This window comes from Camelus dromedarius, chromosome 3 (genome assembly GCF_036321535.1).
Source record: "Camelus dromedarius isolate mCamDro1 chromosome 3, mCamDro1.pat, whole genome shotgun sequence".
Lineage (NCBI taxonomy): Eukaryota > Metazoa > Chordata > Mammalia > Artiodactyla > Camelidae > Camelus > Camelus dromedarius.
In genome coordinates, this window is record NC_087438.1 from 93,541,779 (window position 1) to 93,562,903 (window position 21,125).

The window sequence follows — 21,125 nt, forward strand, 5'->3', positions numbered from 1 at the left end:
CCGTAAAATGGGGCTAATAATAGTACATGCCTGATACTGTGGTGGTGTGGATTAAATGAGAATTTGTATGCCAAGGGCCCAGGAAGACAAGACAGAGGGGTGGGCCACCAGCTGGGCAGAGAGAAGTGAGTCCTGATTAGGCTTGGCCCGGTACTCTGTCCTCTCTCCTTGATGTCAGCGTCAGGTGGTTCCTGGGTAATTAATTGCAGATGCCTCCACACCAGTAGCTTGGCTTCAGTTGGTGCTTTATCTGTTGACATCAAGAAGAGAGCACGTGTTCAGACAGCTCTGGCTCTGCTAGGTGCATTCCCTGCATACGCACGGCTGCTCTAAGCTGACAGGAGCCAGGACCCTTGGCCTGCCCACGCTCTTGGGAGAGGATAACCTGGAGGAGGGAGGGGTGCTCTCTTGGAGGAATCTCCATGCCCCTTTTTCCTCACCCACCTCCAGCCTGGTCCCTCCGTCTCCTGGGGCACCGTCTGCTACACAGCCCCCATCAGGAAGCCAGTGTGGTAGCCGCCACAGTCAGAATGGTTATAGGAGCTGCGTTCCTGAGACCTTGTTCTTCTGGGCCTGATGTGCTCATCTTCTCATTTAATTATCATATTAGCCCTCTACGGGGCATGTTACCGTCCCCATTTTGTAGATGAGGAAGTCGGGAAATTCTGGGGAATTCCCTGTGTGACCGCCAGGGCTTCGTGGGCTGGGCCAGGAAATTACGAGCCACGGGAACAAGCCTTGGGTTGCCCCTGTGTGGCCCAAAGAGAGTCTTGTGCCCTGATCACCCTGGCATGCTGACTCTGACTGCCCTCCCCCAGCTGCTACCCTGGCCCCTTGCATCCCTCTCACTTTGCCCACTCCTCCCTGGCCCTTGGGCAGGTCTGTCCACCTCATGATCTGACACTTCTCTGGATAATGAGGACCTCTCACCCTCAGATCATGAATTAAGGGAGGGCCTGCACTGCACCCTTAGTGTGGCCAAAAGACTCAGCTCAGCAAAACCAACCTCTGGTGTTTATCTGGTCTTCTGGAATATAGATCCCTCCTCTTCTCCAGATCCCAGTGCACCCATCCACCTCCTCCCAGCTGGCCTCAGCCCTACTGGCTGCAGCCGAGACTGAGGCCTTGGCCTAGGGTGAGGTCAGTTCACGCCTGGCAGGAGAGTTTCCTCCATAGTCAGAGCTGGAAGAGGCCAAACAGATGAAGATGAGAGCCTCAGCAGGCACAGGAAATGCCTTTTCTGTTTTGAGCCCTTTAGCCCCAGTTTCCCAGAGAAAGGAATGTGATCTTGGCCCCCAGAGGTCTGACCAGGTGGCAGCTGACTGAGCACACAAGCGTGGGTAGTTATGCCGATAGGTGGTGGACATTTGGATAGGGGTTATCTAACACCCCAGCTAAGCACACGTTCAGGGCACAAACAAAGCAAGCTCGTGACAGAATTATAGTATTTTTAGCAGGGAGGGTACAGCTCAGTGGTAGAGTGCGTATTTAGCATGCACAAGGTGCTGGGTTCAATCCCCTGTACCTTCATTTAAAAAATAAGTAAATAAGCATAATTACCTACCCCCACCCCAAAGTACAATGTTTTTAAAAGAATGTATTAATTCAAATAAGAGCCTCATGAGGAAAGGCAGAATTTTGTAGGACTAAGTGTATTAGCTGTGCTTCTATTTGAAATGACTTTGGCAGGCAGGGGCCGGGGAGGTGGTTATCATGGCATTATCATTATCTAACACCTTCTGTAACCTGCGCATTTTGTGTGTGAAAAAGGTGGTACCATGCAAGCCCTTTCCCTTTCTCCTTGTCTCCCTCAATCTCCTGTGGGCCTCCCTCCTGACCTGGAGGCCATTCCACCTCCCTGTCTCCATCCTTCTTGCCCCTCTTGCTGACACGCAGGGCATTTCCTGGAGCCCAAGAACCCTCGCCACAGCTGTGCCATGTCTCTGTGTGTTCAGAGCCTTGCCTCCCCCTCCCTAGTCTGCGCTGAGTCACAGCCTCTGGCAGCCCTGCCTCCGACCCCAGGAGGCCTCTCAGGCAAGTAAGGGGCCTCTCAACCCTGGCAGGGCTGGCCAGATGGAGACCAGGCTCCACAGCAATAACCATAGCAACTGGTAGGGGGTGGGAAGAGCTGGCATTCTGAACTGGCATCAGGAATTGAGGGGCAGCACACAGCTGAGCCAAGAGAGGAAACTGTGCCCTCCCAAGGCAAAAAAAGCCTCATATTCCATTTCAGAAGGAGCAAAGTGATATCCACAGGCTTAAAATACACACTCACACTCATGTAGTGCTTACTGTGTGCCAGGCACAATTCTAAGAGCTCTACATGTATTCATTCATTTAATCCTCATGCCAGCTGTAAAAGGTAGATCATATTATTATTAGCCCATTTTTTGTATAAACTCACTGGGGCACAGAGAAGTTACGTGGCTTACCCAGAGTCACGCATTAAGTGGTGGAGCTGAGTTTAGAGACCTCGTGCTGAAGCCAGGGCCCTTCCAGGCTGCCTCAGAGGCAGAGCCATGGCCTGAAGGAGGGCTGACCTGGGATGTCACCCTGGGATTGTAGCAGGTGCATCTTTGCCTCCAGGGAGGAGGCCTTGATCTTTGGAGGGTGGGGGAATGACACTATAGTGAGAGACTCAGGTAACATTTATTCGGGGGAAGGATAAGGTGTGTGGGCAGGACTCTGTCCTCTGTGGCAGTACACCTTTTATCCAAAAGGGGCCGTGTTAGCCACAACAGTGTAACCAAGTAGGGCTCCTCATCACCCCTGAGGTTACTGGTGGAAGAGGGGCCAAGGCTTGTGAGGGCATGGGGACAGTCTCTGGCCCCTTCCCAGCTTTGAGGGGTATATTGAAGGACCTGGAGGACAGCTGGCTCTACTCCTCTTGTCCCAAAGTGGCTGGCACCGGCATTGCCCAGACGGCACTTGGACTGCCCCTTACGCCTCTGCAGGGTGGGCATATGGGAGGAGGAAAGTGTAAGGAGGGAATGGAAGGAGGCGGGCCCTACTTGGCATCAAAGTCTCACACCTCACTTGCCCACTAGCTCCTCATCCAGGCTGGCCAACTCACTGGAGGCCCCCGGACCCAGCGAGGGTAGGAGTATGAGGGCACCCCCGTCACAACACTCTCTCTTGATTTTCTAGGATTCTCCCGCCATTGGAAGGCCCCCCTACCCAGGTGTCCCCTAGCAGCTCTGACCTTGGTGAGGGCTCTCAACCTGATTGGCCAGGGGGCAGCCGTTATGACCTGGACGAGATTGACGCCTATTGGCTGGAGCTCATTAACTCCGAGCTCAAGGAGATGGGTAGGTGACCCACCAGCTGAGAATGGGATAGGGCGGGCCAGGGAGGGTTTTCTTTGGAACCCCAGCATCCTCACCCTCAAAATGACAGTGGCCACCACTGGGCTTTGGCACTGCACGGATCTAGGGGGAAAGTCTGCTGCATTACTGATCTCTGTGCTTCAGTTTTTGTAGCTCTTGGGTGAAGGCTGTAATAGCATGTCATTTACACGAGAGTATTGTAGTTAGTGTGATTGTTACATGAAGAGTGAGTGAGCACTAGGAGTCTCGGATGACAAGTGGGGCTGGAGTCAGTTGGTATGGGCCTTCTGGCTGGTGCCCACCATGCCCCAGGAAGGGCCAGCTCTGTCATATTCAGCCACCTTCTGAGGTCCCCCCATTCACACAGCTTGAGCACAGGTTTCCCATGGAGCTGGCTGCATCCCAGAGACACTTCCATAATATCTGTGTGTATGTAAGCAGGGTCTAAAGTCAGAACACCAGGCCCCAGGGGCTTTTGAGATTGCTTGGTCCAACCCAGTCAGCTTTTAGACGATGGAGCTGGGGCCCAAGACATTGCACACAATGGATGGGCGAGTACGTCTCTCCTGAAAGGTCAGGCTCCTAACACCCACCTCTGCTGTCCTCACAGAGAGGCCAGAGCTGGACGAACTGACCCTAGAGCGTGTGCTGGAGGAGCTGGAGACGCTGTGCCACCAGAATATGGCGCGGGCCATCGAGACACAGGAGGGGCTGGGCATCGAGTATGATGAGGATGTCGTCTGTGATGTGTGCCGCTCCCCCGAGGGTGAAGATGGCAACGAAATGGTCTTCTGTGACAAATGTAATGTCTGCGTGCACCAGGTGGGCAGCCCCCCCCCAACACCACCCCGTACTCATGCTGTGTGGGCAGGCCCCCGCCTGCAGCTGGTTATCCCGGCTGTAGGGGTGCAGCAAAACTGGCACAGCCCCTAGGAAGGAGGGCAAGGGGGGAGGAAGGGAGTGGTGTGAGTGCCCATGGTGCCAGGAACACCCAGGGTCCCTTGGTTAAGCCCCCTCCTCCAGACATGGGTAAACACCCATTGGATGGTCCTTCTGTCCTCTCCCGTCAGCCTCCCTCACTTTCCCCACAGAACACCCTACCCATCCCTCCTCCTCTGCGCCTCACCATCCTGAACTTACAAAGAGACAGCACAGTGTAGTGGTTGAGAGCAAAGCGTGGAGCCAGGCTGCCTGGTTTCAAATGATGGCTCTGCCTCTACAAGCTGTGTGGCTTTGGGCATGTTTCTTAACCTCTCTGAGCCTCTTTTTCCTCAAGTATAAGTAAAGGTAAGTTTTAAGTAAAGATTAAATTCCTTACTATGAGTCTTAAGTCTTAAGGAGTAAATTCTAAGTAAGGATTAAGTTCCTTGCTATGAGTCTTGGGTTAGAACAGTATAGTAAGGGCTGTATGTGTTTGTTACTAATATTGGTATCATAAACTGGGTGTGGCCTGACTCTTAATCTTGAGCCCCAAGGCTCTGGGTCTTGGGCATCTCTGGGCCTTGTTTGTAGGTGTAGCAGACCTGACTGGAACTCAGTGGACCCACTCTGGCCCTGACTTTGAGGCCCTCCCTTATCCACTTCTGCTGGAATAGCACCTGTGGAGCTCAGAGGGGCTTCCCCCAGCTGGCAGGTGGGTAGGCAGTGTAGCACCCTCCTCATTCATCCATATCCCTTACACCCAGCAGTTGTTAGATCCAGAAGCCCTCAGGATGCCCAGAAGGATCCCCGCTCACTGTGAAGAAAGATGAAAGCTCTGGGCCTTGTCCTCAGGCAGTGTACATCCCCAAGTTTGTATTCAGTTTAAGGGCATTCATGGTACTGATCAGGAAGCTCTGATCAGTGACTGTCCTCCCAGAAGAGGGCAGAGCTTAGCCCTTTCACAGAGGACTGAAACATGTGACATTTCAGTGCACAACATAGGCAAGGAGCTTCTCAAGAGCTCAGGAGATGAGTAGCAGTGTCACTCTGTAGCTCCTAGCTCGGACTGAGGTGGGACCATTTGCAGCTGAATGCTAACCAGATGCAGATTGGTCAATGCCTCTGACCTGAGACCACCCTGCTCTCTCCCCAGGCATGCTACGGGATCCTCAAGGTGCCCACAGGCAGCTGGCTGTGCCGGACGTGTGCCCTGGGTGTCCAGCCAAAGTGCCTGCTCTGCCCCAAGCGAGGAGGAGCCTTGAAGCCCACTAGAAGTGGGACCAAGTGGGTGCACGTCAGCTGCGCTCTGTGGATTCCTGAGGTGGGCAGCTGTGGGAGTTGGGCGGCTCTGGGGCACAGCCGTGGGGAAGTGGGTCTGAACAGAACGCAGGTGGCAGAGCACTGGGAAAAGAAGGTGATGGACCACATTAAGTTGGGGATCTCAGGTGGTGAGCCTGGGAAGAACTCGGGAAGAAGCCCACAGGGAATTTACCTGTGGACTTGGGCAGAACTCAGGTGGTGGTTTTCATGAGAAAATGGGATTCTGAGCCACTGGGGGAATCCAGGTGGTGGGTGTGAGAGCTGGACGGAGGTCTGGCAGCTGACTATGGGGAAAGCAGGTTGTGGGTCTAGCCAAATTTGGGCAGTGGTCCCAACCAAAGTCAGGTGTTCTTTTAAAACAAAAACAAGCCAAATGACCTAAAAGGAAATCAGTTGGGGAGCCTGATTAAAAGTTTGATAGTGGAGCTGTGGCTGGGATGGAGGGGTGCGCCTGGGTCTGAGTTCAGGTGGGGAAGGACCTTGGGCAGTGGGCGGGGCCCACAATGAGTATGCAGAGGCTCTGGGCTCCCATTATATTTGAAATGAGAAATGCTGACATTTGCTGGAGTGTCAGCCGCAGCCCTGCTGTGTGCCCTGACCTAGAATGAGGCCCCACTCGAGTGCTGCCTGTTCCCAGAAGCAAGCCAGGTGGCCGTGTCAGCAGATGGCCCCTCCCCTTCCTGGGCTTGCAATCTGAAAATCCTTGCTGGGACCCACTTCACAGGCTTGTGTGATCATAGTGGTTATGTCAGCAGTAGTCACTGGTTCCCACATCAGCATCTTGAAGGCTGGGACTGCCTCTGAGTGTACCCCAGACTGAGCACAGCAGAGACATAAAGAACCAACAAAGATCTTCCATGGCGGCCCTTTGGTTCAGACCTCTGGACAGGGGCCCTTTCCTTCCTCAGGCATGGGCAGTGGGAAGGCCAATGTATCCTGCCTCTGGGCCTGAGGGTTGGGCTGTGCCCAGGAAGCAGGTGTGGTTATAAGCCTGTTCCCATAAGAGGGGCTAAACAAAGGCATGTTAGGAAAGCCCTGGAGGCTCCCAAGTAGAAATCCTGCCTTGGGGGTCTATAGTTGCCACCCAGCAAAGTAAGTAAAACCCAAGTTACAGTAAGAACTCTGAAGATGCTGCTAACGAAGGCCAGAAGAGGGAGGACTCATTTACGCATGCATGTAGAAGCATCTTTGTCTTGAGTCCCACACGGTCACAGGCACACCCTCCAGTCAGTTACATGCACTAATGTGCACTTCCCAGTCACAATTTAAGCCTTGCCACTGGTGAGCTCACACAAACACGCACTCAGTGGTCAACTTGAGAAGTCAAGAAGGACTTCTTACTCTCCCAATGCCCTGTGTGCCCACTGCCTGGTTTCCGCAGACAGCCCCCAATTTAGCAGATCCTTGGAGGCAGGCTGGGGATGAGAGGCTGATGCAGCTCCCTGTATCCTGCCCAGGTCAGCATCGGGTGCCCCGAGAAGATGGAGCCCATCACCAAGATCTCGCATATCCCAGCCAGCCGCTGGGCTCTGTCCTGCAGCCTCTGCAAGGAGTGCACAGGCACCTGCATCCAGGTACACGGCCCCTTCACCCCACCACTGCCTGGGAGCCCATGCAAGAGCCAGCTACACAGAGGGGCACGCCTGGGACACCCTATAAAGCAGGCTACTGCCACCACCCTCCACATGCTCCCATGGTGCTGTGGATAGAACCACTTACGGGCCTGGGACTGGGACCAGAGTCAGAACCCTATCCGACTGGCATTCCTCCATTCCGAGTTCTGCTAGACACGGGGTACGGGCCTAAGGAGCCAGGCTCACCACCCTGTTGCAGTGCTGAGGACTCTGGCACTCCCTAAGAGTGTCTTTGGGCTTAATAAATACATTGACCTCACTTCTGACATCAAACTTGACATGTGGAGGGGTAGGAATCAACTTTGCCTCCAGCTAAGCTAACGGGCTCTCCCTGCACAGGGCTGGGCTGTGTTAGTCTGTTGACAACAGCAGTTCCCTGGGTATCAGCATCACCCAGAGGACTTGGTAAAACACAGTTTGCTGAGTCTACCCCCAGAGGTCCTGATTGAGTAGATCTGGAGTGGGGATAAGAATTTGCATATTTCTAGCAAATTCCCATGTGATCCTGAGGCTACTGGTCTATAGGCTGGGAGGTGGGAGGGTCATCCTCTCTCTCCAGAAACAGTTGTCATTGCAAACACTAGATTTGCCTCCACCCATTTGTAAGATTGCTTTTGAGTGCAGCATAAATGGTCACTAATATTTGGGTGGGTTATTGCTTGAAACAGTTGTCAGCTGCGCACAGCCATCATTCCAGGCAACTTAGGCCCTGAGTTGGTCCATGGTGCCTGGACAAGAAAAGAAGGAAGGGACCTAACTCCAGCCCCTCTTCCCGAAGAACAAAGAAGAGGCATAACCCCCCATCTTGGATAACGTTGCAGGAGTACAGGAGGCAGGGACCCATCAACAGCCTTTTTCTTTTGATGCCTCTGATTCCAAAGTCACTCGCCCACACAGAAATGCAGCTTGTCCCCAGAGGGGTTGTTCAGTCATCTGTTGACTTCCCCAAGGGATGTGGTGCTGAACCCCATTTCCTTTCCAGCTCCCTGAGAGCTCCCCCTTCCCACCTGCTGTAGCTCTCTCCACACTCTGCAGGATGTTGGGAGGCCATGCCATTTTGTTTAGGGTCTCACCAGCGTTCTGCATTCTCAGTGTAACCCTGGGAGATGTAGCCCCGCTTCCTTCTTCCCTCCCACCAGGGCTCCCTTCCTACCTGACACTGCCCTTACTCTCCCTCCAGTGTTCCATGCCTTCCTGCGTCACAGCATTCCATGTCACATGCGCCTTTGACCACAGCCTGGAAATGCGGACTATATTAGCAGACAATGACGAGGTCAAGTTCAAGTCGTTCTGCCAGGAGCACAGTGATGGGTGCCCACGGGGTGAAACCACTTCTGAGCCTGCGGAGACCAGCCCAGCCAGTGAGGACATGGAGAAGGTGACACTACGCAAGCAGCGGCTGCAGCAGCTGGAGGAAGACTTCTACGAGTTGGTGGAGCCAGCCGAGGTGGCTGAGCGCCTAGACCTGGCTGAGGCGCTGGTCGACTTCATCTACCAGTACTGGAAGCTGAAGAGGAAAGCCAATGCCAACCAGCCGCTTCTAACGCCCAAGACTGACGAGGTGGACAACCTGGCCCAGCAGGAGCAGGACGTCCTCTACCGCCGCCTGAAGCTCTTCACACACCTGCGACAGGACCTGGAGAGGGTGAGTGCCCCTGCCACCCGCCCAGCTGCCTGCCAGGTGGGCATCCCAGGAGGCCTTTCCACCCCTGATTCACTGCCCTAGAGCAGCCCTGGTGCACCAGGATTCAAACTGAGCACCAGCCAGGGCACTGAGGGCCTCCGGGTCTCTGGTCATTGATTCTTTGCAGAACAAGGGAGGTTCCAGCTCTCGGGTCTCTGAGTGCCTCTTGTCCCAACCCTTTTGTAGGCTTGGTGAAGGGTGAGAGCCTGTGAGGCTGGGAGACAGCAGAGCCAGGGCAGGGACCCAGGCTTCTAACTGCTAGTGGTCTCTGCAGGCCCTGCCTGGTCCCAGCACATGAACTTTACTTAGAATCGGAAGCAGGGGAGGAAGTGGGAATCACAAGCTAGTTGAATCAGCCCAACAAGCATGTGCTGGGCCAAAGCAGGGAGGAGAGTTGTGAACACAGTTCCCGAGGGGTGGAGGAGGGCTGTATAGAGGGAACATTGTGAACAGAGGCACAGGGATGTGAGGGTGGCCTGGAGACCAGCAGCTGCTTGTGTGGGTAGAAGGATGGGGCTGGATGGGTGGACCAAAGTGTGTCTGGAAGCTGCAGAAGCATTTTAAGCAGGGACTGTCCTGCTGTGGCTGCCACTTCTAAACCCTCATCCAGGAGGTGGAATCACAGGGCCTGGATGGAGTGAGTGGGTTGGCCAAAACCCCTCAGCTTTGTACAGGGAGGCAGGTGATCTTGCCTTGGTGCTGGGCCATAGCTGTAGGGGCTGAGCGAGATGAGGAAGGTGTGCACACTCCATGGTTTGGGGCTGGGCTGTGGAGGTTGAGGACCTTCCTAGAGCATAGAGGCCCCTCAAAGCCTCTAATCCCTCCTGCTCCTCCCAGAAAGGCGAGTGGGTCCTGTCTTTTGTAGAATAGCCCTCAAACTTGGCTTTTCTGGCCCCCCTCCCCAGCCTCCCTCAAGTTGGGGGCAACCCAACGGTGAAGCAGGGTGTTCTAGGTCCTTGAGACAGTCCTGTGAACCCCAGGTGCTATTCAGGCCTCTCCTCTCTGGGACATTCAGTTCTAGGTTTCCAGAGTATGGGAGGTCATGTCAGGGTGTCCTCCGTGGACACACACACACATGCCCATCCTCCCCCGAGGCCATGCTAGGAAACAGTCCTGGGTGGAAGCATTGAGGGGACTTTGTGTGACTTGAGGGGCTGTTTCACTTAGATGTCTCTCAGTTGGCAAGTATGTAGAATGGTTAAAGCAACTCAGCAGATGTTGTAGAGAGGGGAGCAGGGGAGGCATGAGGTGGAGGCTCTGAATGTGGACCCAGCTTCTCCACTCCTCTTCACCCCACTCATCTGCCCTGATGTCCATGGCTCCAGCCAGGACAGAGAGCAAGGCTACCCAGATTGCAGTTCCCACTTCCTGGGCAGCCCAGCCTCCTGTCTTATGTGTCAGGGCTGTCAAGTACAAACCCTCCTGAGACCAAAGTTGCTTCCACAGTTGCCCTCAGGTCACCCCCAAGTCTTTACCCTTAGGGTCTCCAGAACAGACAGCCTGCATTTACATTCCTTTTGTTTCCAAAAGACTCATCACATCCCACCTCCCTGGTCTGTGCTGGTCAGCCCACACGTCTCGCCCTGGCTAGGCTGTGTGGGTAGGTCAGGGGATGGACTCACCTGTTTAACCATCCTCCTGGAAAAAAAGATGAGAGGTAGATACTTCCATCCCTAAAGAGCATATGGGGAAGCTAGGGCTCAGAGAGATGAAGAAAACCTTAGAGGAATGTGTGTTTTCTAGGGCTGAGTTGAACTGGGGCCTAAATGCGGGGAAGGGTTTGTCAGAGTTGTTGGCTTATTCTGTACATTTCCGGGCCTCATCAGTCCCCCACCCTTTCAACCCCATTGCCAGCTGGTACAGGTGGTGTCAAGGGCAGAGACTGTCAAGGGCTGGGATGCCAGTAAACCTGCTGAGGCAGCTCCGGGGTTCCTGGGCAACCAGAGCTTTTGCACAGACCCCTCTGGTTGGGGAACAGAGCTCTCCAAAGTCAGGTGTGAGTTGGCCCACTCTTCTCCCAGGAAGAGGAGGCAGGGCCAGCCTTGAAGTCTTTGCAGGTCCTTAGGGCTCAGGAGGTTCCTGTCAAAATGCTGCTTTTCCCGCAGCCTCCACGCTGGGCTGGTGTGGCACCAGCTGAGTGCACAGCCCTGGCAGGCTGAGGAGAGGAAGTCAGAGACAGCTATATGCCCAATTGACCCCCTCCAGGTCCAGCCTCGGGCCTTTCATGGCCATGCGTTGGTGGCTTGAGTGAGTGAACACAGCCTAGAACTATGCCATGGGGGAGGCTTTCGGCAAAGGCCCGTGACACTTGGCGGCCTGGCTAGCAGCCCTGGTCTCTGACCATGGCCTAGTGCCAACGGCTGAGAGTGTCCAGCCTGTCACTGGGCACCAGGCCAGCTTGGGCTGGATCCATTGGGGATGCAGGGTAGGGGTTGAGACTGAGGCGGTGGGTAGCCTAAGTCTGCATCCAGCCCCAGAACTTCCCAGCTCTGTACCTTCTGAGTTTCAGTTTCCTTGTCTATAAAATGGGAATAAGACTCTAGGTAACCTTCAGTCACAGGAAAAATGGGGGACGGAGCTTAGCACACTGTCCTCCATTGCTAGTGATGATAATAAGCTGCTCTGGCTCTTAGAAGGGTGGGCTGCTTAGAGGGCAGGCTCCAGGGAAGACCGAAAGGGCAAGCCCATTGTTCGGGCACAGAAATCACAGCATCCTCCCTGATTTGCTTCCCAAGGCTAGGCATGGATTTTGCTGAGAGAAGCAGGAGCTGGAGCCGTGCTGCCGCCACCAGCATGAAATCCCATTTTATGGTCAGCCTAGAAGATGTGCTTTCCTAAAATTTCAGCCATAGGCCTCAGCCCTGGCAGGTGGCATGGGAAGGCATGACCACTGCAGCCTCCCAGAGTTATTCACAGCTGACAAAAAAATTGCAGCACTGATGATCCGGCGATCAGCCCAACAAACGCCGGCTGGTGTCCCCTAGCAACCGTGTTGGCAGTTTGGGCTACACGGAGCCTCACTGCCTCTGGCTCTGGGTCTGGTTACCGGGAGTTTATTGAAGGCTTGACCTGGCCTGCGAGGAGCCAAGAGGGCAGGGGCAGCTCTCACACACACTCCCCAGAGGACAGATGTGTAGAATTCCCCGTGGCCTCATTTCCCATATCTCTCCTGGGGAGAGGAAGATCCTGCCCTCCCTCACGCTTGCCACCTGCTTCCTTGTCAGTTGGTCACACCCCGTTTACTCTGCCTCAGTGTCTGGATTGTGGTCTCCTTGACCTGCCTGCAAATCCTTTCTTGTCCTGGGCAGCCTTGGCCTCCAGAACTCTAGCTCCTCAGTCCCATGTCTCCCAACTCTGGGACTGTTGCAACCTGTTAGTGCCTCCACCCAACTCAAACCCCATTGCCACCTCGAACTGCTCTTGGTCGTCACCTTGAATCCTCAAATTCCCCTCTGTTTTGGGGGGCTTTTTTCCCACATTTTTTAAAATTCAAGTATAGTCAGCTTACAACATTATATTGATTTCTGGTGTACAGCAAAATGTTTCAGTCATACATACACATTCATATATTCATTTTCATATTCTAATCCCCCTTCTTAACTAAAGCCTCCTGCTCTCCCTGCTCAGTTACTCCTTCACGGTCCTGTTTTCTTCACTCCCGCCCTGTTTGGCATTAGCGCACTGCCCATCCCTTGCACCTGTGCAAAGGCCACACCCTGGGCACAGCCTCATCCAGTAGGAGCCACTCTGTCCACCAAGAGCAATCCTATAGCAGTGAGCAGGTGATCCCCCCAAGATGCCTGCCAGCCAACCTTGGTGGGACCATTCTGGGCCCCCCAACCCACCACCTGCCTCCACCCCTACCCACCTCCCTCAGGGCTCTCCCTTTGCTTAGCAGACAGTCTCACCTCCTATTCCTCAGACCAGAACCCTCCAACTCCTTGCTCAGTAGAACCCTCTGTATGCATTCTCTGCCCCTTCCTCCCATGTTCTCCCCTCCCCTCCCAGGGATCTCTCTCCCACACCCCACAACACAGGAGTCTCTATCTTAATCCTCCCTCATCTCCAGGATTCCAGCATTTGAATCCGTTTTACCTTCTTCCATCTTCAGAAGCAAATCCTCCCTCCACATGTCCGTCTAGTTTCTCCACTCTTGTCCCCATCTCTCCTTCTGTTGTCCCTTACTGTTCTTACTTCCTTGCTTCCCACTCTGGCCAGGCTTCTGCCACCACGATATTCCAGAACCTTCCACCAGGGCCACCAACAGCCTCCATCTCTCTGTGTCCAGGGGCCACTTCTCCATCTTCATCCCCTAGCCTTCTCAGCAGTGGTTGCCACAATCAAACATGCCTTTGGTCTTGAAGTACTTTTTCCTGTGGATGTTCTGACCAGATTCCGCTCTGATACCCCAGTCCTCCTGCTCCCTCTCTGTGTCCTCCTCGGTCCCAGTGATCGTTCAGCACACTAGGCCTGACCTGTCATTGTGCGTCTGCTCCACAGCTTTGCTCCCCATCAGGAGGCTGGCTCCAGCCCACAGCTCCCTCCTGAGTCCAGCATCTCTGCCCAGCATGCCCACAGGTGCTCCTCCCACATCCTCCCCAGTCTCCGTGAATGCCCCCTACACTGGTCCATTCTAGCTCAAGATAACTGGCTGGGGTAACTGCCTCTCTCCCCTCCTCAGCCCACATCCAGGTTCTCTCTACAAAACTTGCTAATATCAAAACAACTACATCAAAATGTAAAACCTGCTTTTATTACTGATCCTTGCCCTAGATTTGGGGGACTTTTCCACTTGATTCATTTTTGTAGTCTGATTTTTTTTTAAAGAGAACATTTTATCTTTATAATCAGAAAAAACACTGTATGGAGTGTGATAGCCTGGTAAGCTTCTAAGGTGGTGTCAATACTTTTCACCGAAAACCATGGAAGAGGAATTTTATAACACTCAATAATATGTAGCTATGTTAACAAGAGTTTCGGGAGAAATTAGAGAAGTAGTTGATGATTCCAGGGTGAAGTGGGAATAAGGGGTCACACTGTGGCCAAACTATCAACCAAAGAATGTTGGCATTGTTAGGATTCTCACAGAATCTTCTATAGCAGGAATCTCCAGATATTACTGATTATGTAGTGTATGTACCCTTATTAGGGAAAAAAATTGAACGTTTATCTCCAGTATATTGTGTTTTTAATATCTCATTCATATCTACCATGGTATATTATAAAAACAAATGTAATCAGAATTTCTAATTGGATCCACCACCCCCCCAAAAAAACCCTAGACATTCTAATATGTTCTTTCTATACTGTGATGACCTATCGATCTCAGTAGCCAATGCAGCTCACTTTGCAGGCCTCTGGCCTAGGGCAGTAGTTCTCAGATTCCATGGTGTATTCCAAGATGTATATTTGAGGGCCCCACCCCAGAAAGTTTGATATTCCCCCAAATCTGGGAATCTATTTTCCATCAACCACCCCAGGGATCTTGGGGGTAATCTTGGCCAGTAATTCATTTGGGCAAGCCTTGAGAAACCTTGCTTTAGTGTTTCTGATCAAAGAAAAAAAAGAGGAAAAAAGAAAGAAATTACATCTGTATTTTAATAGGAAGTAATTGTCTGACTCTTGGTCTTTTAGGGGAAAAAACTCTATGACTCTGAGCCCTACCTCATCTTCAGAGGTTAGGTTTAAGGGTAGAATAACCTCCAGGAAGGCATGTTTGGGAAATTTTTAAAAAGCTAAACCTTGACTGATCTGTTTCTAGGTTGGATGTATTGACCGGTTTGTTTTTAGGCCTGCAGAGTAGCCATGAATCCATCCACCTCTCTTCATCCCCACTATCCTCATGCACGCTAGGCCACGTGACTCTAGGAACGAAAGAGACCCAGGTGTGAGGAGAAGAATGATGGGCTGCTTAGACGTGGTGGGCAGAGAAGCCTTCTGGAGGTGACATTTGAGCCGTGACCTGAAGGATAAGGTCCAGTCTTGGGAAGATATGGGTAAAGAGCATTTGGGGCCAAGGCTTTAATCAAGGCCTCAAGTTAGAAGTGGGCTGGGCCCAGAAAGAAGGGTACTGGAGAGCCGTGTAACTTGAGCCTGGAAGACTGTAGGATATAGGCCATAAGGTGACAGTGGGAGGTCAGATCGGGCACAGCTTTGGGCTGCGGCTCTGGTTTTTAAGTGTGGCAGGAAGAAAGCTATGTTTCCTAGGGCTCCTGCAGCAAAGCACTGCACACTCAGCAGCTTTAAACAACATAAAGGTGTTTTCTCACAGTTCTGAGAACAAGGTGTTGGCAGTTCTGAGGTCCTTCTAGAGGCTCTGAGGGAGAACTTGGTCCTCACCGCTCTCCTGGCTTCTGGTGGTGGCTGGCAACCCTTGGCGTTCTGTGACTTGTAGACCTAAGACTCCTGTGTCTGTCGTCACATGGTGTTCTCCCAGTATGTGTTCGCGGGGCCTTTTGTAAGGACACTAGTCACTGGACTTAGGGCTCACTCATCTCCAGTATGACCTCATCATAACTGATTACATCTGAAGTTCCAGGTGGACATAAATTTTGGGAAAGGGCACTATTCAGCCCAGCACAGAATCCACTGGAGGTTTTAGGAGGAGAAGGATTTACATTTTAAGAAGACTTACATTTCTATTTCAAGAAGATTGCTCTAGGGTCGCAGAGGGTCAGAGTTGCTCGTTGTCTGGGTGAAGATGGTGGGGTGTTCAGGAGGTGAAGGGAGCTGATGGGAGGGAGTCACATTCACCAGGAAGGACTGATGGGACAGCTGTGGGGGCAGATGAGGAGGGGCTGGGTCCTTCAGGGTGACTCCTTGGTCTCAGTACACACACCCCCTGGTCTCCCCACCACCACTATCCCCCGAAAGCTACTGCTGGCCTGGCTCAGTCAGGCTCGGAGCCTGACACTAACCGCACTCTGCCTCTCCCCTGCCTGGCCTTACTCTGGATCCCTCTTCTCAGCCTGTGTCCCTCTGTGTGATCAACTCCCATCTGGCCTATCTGCCCCTTTCTCCAGGGAGCCTTCTCACCACCCCCAAGTCAGGGTCAGGGCTGCCTGTCCTGTCAGTACTTGGTCAGCATCTCTCTGCCCTGCTGGGCAGCAAATCCTCAGAAGAAAGGGACCCTGATGGCATTGCAGCTGCCTAGGGCCCAACACGAGTTCACAGAGCCACAGCCTGAGCTTAGGGCCATGTGGGAGGCGGTTGGTTGGAGGGAGGTCTGGGGTGGGGCCAGGATTTGCAAGGAGGTCAGACATGGCCAGTGTACCAGAGCAAAGGCTCTCAGGCTAGGCCCCTTGGGGACGTGCTGACCATGGCATTCACGGTCTAGGCTGGGGTGCAGAGTGCTGCTGAGAGTCCACGCACAGACCTAGACTGGTGCAGGCTTTCCGGGGTCTCCTTCACAACCAGGCTCAGGAAGGAGAGGAGGAGAGGAGGAGCTCCAGGCCAGCAGAGAGGTCTGATCACAGCTACCCCCAGGCCAAAAGAAGGGGCAGTTCCAACGATAGGCAGGGGCTCTAGAACCACATGTCATGCCCAGGCAGCTTGATATGAAGGCAGAACTCAGCCTTAAAGACAGAACCTAGTTGGAGACAGGCTAGCCTCAGGTAGAAAGACCCTGGTGAGACCCAGGATTCCAGTTCAGCAGCTTCTGGCCATCTGTCCTTGCTGCTGGACACTGTGACCTGAGCTGAAGACATTGTCAGAACAAGACACTGTCCTGATGAGGGGGAGACCTGGTCTTGGCCCCAGAAGAATGATGTACCCTGGGAACAGCCAGTGAGGGATAGCACACTGGGGAGAGGGCCTGGGTGGACTGGGAGCAACACGGCCTATCCTTTAAGTGCTTCCCGACTGGCTGCAGGGTGGGTTCTGTCCCATGGACCAAGCAAGCTGGTCTCCCAGGCCCCACGATGCTCTTCCTAGCTGGCCAAATGTAATCAGAGGCCCTGCCCTTTCTCCTGATAAGTTCTATCTCTGAGCGAGCTTGGCAAAGTGCATGTGGGGCCTTGACCAGAGCAGCTGTGAGCCTGGATTAGGGCCAATGCAGCAAGTGGACAAGGGTCAGCTGCAGGCTGGACTGCCCTGCATCAGGGACTACCTGTCCACTCAGAGCTAATCTTCTGGAACTCTCTCTACTCGAGGAATGGTCATTTGTGTCTCAAGATAGGAGGTGTTTTTTGCCCAGGTGCTTGTGGCTGAAAAGTTTCTTTGTTGGAAGGAAGCCTTGAACAGGAGGCTGAGGGATGGACTTGGTGACTTGACAAGGCCCTGACGAGCCTTGGGGCACTGTACACATAGGGGAGAGCAGCCACGTTGGAAGGGCCTGGGGCGATAGCATGACTCAGCCAGGTTACACTGAGAGGAGGAAGGTGGCATCACCAGCCTGAGCTCAGCAGATGCCCTCTCCACCCACTCTGGCTCAGCTCGGGGCCACAGGGCCAGGGTTGTGCTTGGCCCCATGTTTTGGATCAGAGAATTGCAGCTCAGGCCTAAAGATGCATTCAGGGTCTGGGAATTGACCCCCAGATGTCCTGAGCAGGCTAGACAGTGGTGGCCTCCCTCCCAGAGCTGGGAGATCAGGGGTGGTTGCCTGTGAGTAAGGTGGAAAAAAATCTCTCTTATGTTTCCTCAGGTTAGAAATCTGTGCTACATGGTGACAAGGCGCGAGAGAACGAAACACGCCATCTGCAAACTCCAGGAGCAGATATTCCACCTGCAGATGAAGCTTATTGAACAGGATCTGTGTCGAGGTAGGCGCCTTCCCTGCCCGCTGCCAGCCGCCTCTTGTGTGCACACCCTTGAAGGGCTGCGTCCCAGGGAAGATGTGTATCTTCAGGGCCTGGTGGGGCCTGAACGTTGAGCCAGGGGCCACTGGCCCCCACCCCTACCCTCCATATCCAGTTAATAGGCCCAAGTCGGGGCTTCCCAGGGTCCTAGGTGTGTGTTGGCAGGCAGAGAGCCAGAGGTTGGAATGCGGGCATCAGGCCTGCATTCGGGGAGCTTTCTGGTTCACTGGGACTCTCAGGTGGTGCTGGGGCCCTAGCAGCTCAGGAGTAAATCGCACATTAACAGGTACAGAAGTCCCAGTGGCTCTGTGCTGGAGCCGGGGCAGGAAGGGCCCAAGTTGGCAAGCTTCCCTGAACCCCTGTGTGCCTGCATGTTGATTCTGAAGAAGGCAGCTGTCTCAGAGATGGAAGAGGACCTGTGTGTACGTTCTATCTGACCCTGTCTGACAGGACTCAGGCTTTGCGCCAACAGTTTTTCCCTCTGTCTCATTCTTATACTCTTACCATCTCATATGGAAATCAAAGGTCAAAGAGGCTCTGACAGTGGTCTTACTTTCTAGTTGTGAATCTGCTAGACAACAGGGCCCTTCCCAGAGTGCTCACATGTTAAGGAGAGCAGTGCTTAGCCAAGAAAAATGGCACAGCGCTGCTCTAATGTTGAATTGCATGCAGCAGAAAAAGGTGGATGGAGAGAGGTTTTAAGCCAGGGGCTGCCTCTGGGTCAGGCTGGGCTTGGAGTAGAGGGAAGAGAGCTGCTGGGCCTCCACTGGAGCGATGACTGAGGACCTGGTACTGTCTCACCCCTGCCCCAGAGCTGAGCTGCCTCAGCTGTACTTTGGGATCACCATCCACTCTGTCCCAAGAAACCAGCACTGCTGAGTACAGGTGCTGAGTCAGGGTGAGTCACAGCCATGTAGTCGTCAGAGCTCACTGTGCAACCCAAAGACTGGAAGCTTCCTGGCTGCTGGACCTTACACCAGGCTCCCTCATCTGTTGGTTCATTTGACCAGCACTAATTGGGTTAGACAGGATTCCAGGCTCTGCACTGGGCATCCTGCTGTGGACTGAATGGACAGGGTTCCTGTCCTCATGGAGCTCACCATCTGGAAGGACAAAGGAAAGCGGTGTCCAACTACAGTTGGTGCCAGTTCAGGGAGAGAGATATCAGGGATGGCTTCCCGGTGGTGCTGATGCTGAAACAATGTCTCAGAAACTCTAGTACTCACTGTGGCCACACTTCCAACGGCAGGAAGGCAGCAGAGAGTGGCAAAGGCATGCAGTGCCTTCAGGTACAGGATTCCAGAAACACGGTCAGGAGCCTGGAGGATCCACATCCCCACATTGAGTCTGGAGATATTTGTAGTTCCTAGACCTAGGTGGCAGTAATAGGCAGCCTTTGGGTCAGAGAAGGGCATTTGGAGAGAAGACTGGCTTGCCTCTCCCCGAAGTGATGCCCTCAGTGTTGTGACGCTTGACCCCTGGGATGGAACATGGGCTACAGGCATCTTGCCAAGGCTTGCCTGGCCTGAGGGCTGCAGAAGGCTTCCCAGTGGCAGTGATGCTGGCTGTGAGCTGAACCAGGTGAAGGACAGGACAAGGAGACTGCATATTTGGAGACCTGGAGGCCAGAGCTTGTCTTGTTAAAGAAACTGGAAGGAAGCTGGCATAGCTAGCTGCAACAAGGCAGAAGAAAAATGTCTGAAGTGAGGCTGAGAGGCTGCCAGGGTCAGAGGTCTTGTGGCCCTTGACAGGAGCTCAGACCATGGCGAGGGCAGTGGAAATCTTGAGAAGCCTCCCTCTGAGGTACCTAGACACTGGTCCCATGTGGTAGGTGAGGAGACGGAGGTCTGGCCTGAGGTTGCACAGGGAATTAACAGCAGAACTGGGAAGATCCCCAGAGCTGGGGCCATACTCCTCAGCCTTGTCTTAAACTCAGTCAGCCCTCCAGCCGCTGTCTGAAAAGCTGGGAGAAGATTCCCGGCAGCTGGGCCGCCCCCTCCACACGTCCCTCCCCTGATCTGCTGTGTTCTGTGGCTCCCTAAAACTATGTGGGATCATGGTCTAAAAGACTGTGAGGGCCAGGGTGCACCCTGAATCTCCCGTCTACTGTCTGATCTCTAAAGCAGACCGGGAGACCAAGGCAGGGGACTTGTTCAAGGGGGCTGACCGCTGTGTCAGGACTGGAACCCAGGCCTCTTGACTCCACAGACAGTGTCCTGTCCACATTCATGTCCAGCTCCTCAGCCTGGAATTCAAGGCCCTGCCCTGTCCACTTAGCTCCAGCCAGCCTTCCCACCTACTGTCTCTGTAGTCCTGAGATCTGTAGGCCACATAGATCACACTGTAGTCCAGGTTGTTCGTACAGGGTGGTCTTCCACCCTCCTCATTGGCCCTGTGTTCCCCGCCAAGCCCCTCGAGGACAATTCCCCTCTCTCCCATACCAGCTGTTCCTGACTGACTAGAGCCCCAGTTATCCCAGGTCTCGCATGGCTCTGAGCCTGGGCTACCAAGGCAGGGGGAGGTGACCTAGAAGGTGAGGCATGAGGTGATGGAGGACTCCTGGGATGCCATGCAGTGATCATGGTTCTGGCTGGGCTGTTTGCGGTAACTGTCTCCCTCCTGCTCTCTGTTTCCCTGACGCAGAGCGGTCTGGGAGGAGAGCAAAGGGCAAGAAGAGCGACTCGAAAAGGAAAGGCCGCGAGGGCCCGAAGGGCAGCCCCGAGAAGAAAGAGAAAGTGAAGGCAGGGCCCGACTCAGTCCTGGGGCAGCTTGGTGAGTGAGTGGCCACGCTAGCCTGGTGCACATGGCCAGGCCCATACTGTCACTCCACTTGCGGCTCCCCATAAAAGGCCAGTGGGAACCACCAGCATCCTTGCTGCAGAGTGGGAGGTCCAAGAACAGTAGCTAGGCCCTTCATTGTTCAGGCACTCTCACCTTCCAGCCGTAAGGAGACAAGGGTCTCTGAGACCCTTCTGGCATCCCAAGAATTCCCCTTTTGTAGACCTGGAGGCTGGACCCAGATGCTCAGGGACTGCAAGGCCCTTCCAGGAACCCAGCATCACACTGGGAGGTGAGGCCCTGCCATAATTTTCTGTCCCTGTCCCTCTCTGCTGGAATGTCCTCAAATGGGCCCTCCCTTCAGCACCAGCAAACCTTCTGAGAGCCACCCAGAGAGACCCAAAGGAGTGGCCCTGGCCCAGCCCATCTCACTGTCACAGACAGACCTCTTTACTCCTGACCTGTTAAAGTTAAGCACAGCAGCCCTGGAGGGACCCCCAGCCTTGGGCTTTGTCTTCTAGGATGTCACATGCTTCCTCTAGAACACTTCTCAAGGATGAGGTGGAATCCCCTTCCCCACCTCACCTCTAGCACAGAAGCCCCATGTCATCTTTTATTTTCCTCAGTCTCCAGAGGAGGACAGCTTGGTATCTGATGGGAAGCCCAG

At 53.8% G+C, this 21,125-nt stretch overlaps 1 protein-coding gene across 11 annotated transcripts in view; it reads left to right on the top strand.

Moving 5' to 3' along the window:
• Positions 1-21,125, top strand: part of JADE2 (jade family PHD finger 2) — a 133,020-nt gene that overhangs the window by 106,566 nt on the left and 5,329 nt on the right. For 9 of the 11 annotated variants that reach the window (XM_031449018.2, XM_031449019.2, XM_031449023.2 and 6 more), the window contains 7 exons: positions 3,148-3,308; positions 3,937-4,148; positions 5,401-5,568; positions 7,025-7,141; positions 8,382-8,846; positions 17,527-17,644; positions 20,324-20,452. In XM_031449018.2, the coding sequence (XP_031304878.1) occupies positions 3,148-3,308; positions 3,937-4,148; positions 5,401-5,568; positions 7,025-7,141; positions 8,382-8,846; positions 17,527-17,644; positions 20,324-20,452 (1,370 nt within the window). The remainder of the gene's footprint in view (positions 1-3,147; positions 3,309-3,936; positions 4,149-5,400; positions 5,569-7,024; positions 7,142-8,381; positions 8,847-17,526; positions 17,645-20,323; positions 20,453-21,125) is intronic. The other 2 variants (XM_064484288.1, XM_064484289.1) reach the window with 2 other exon arrangements.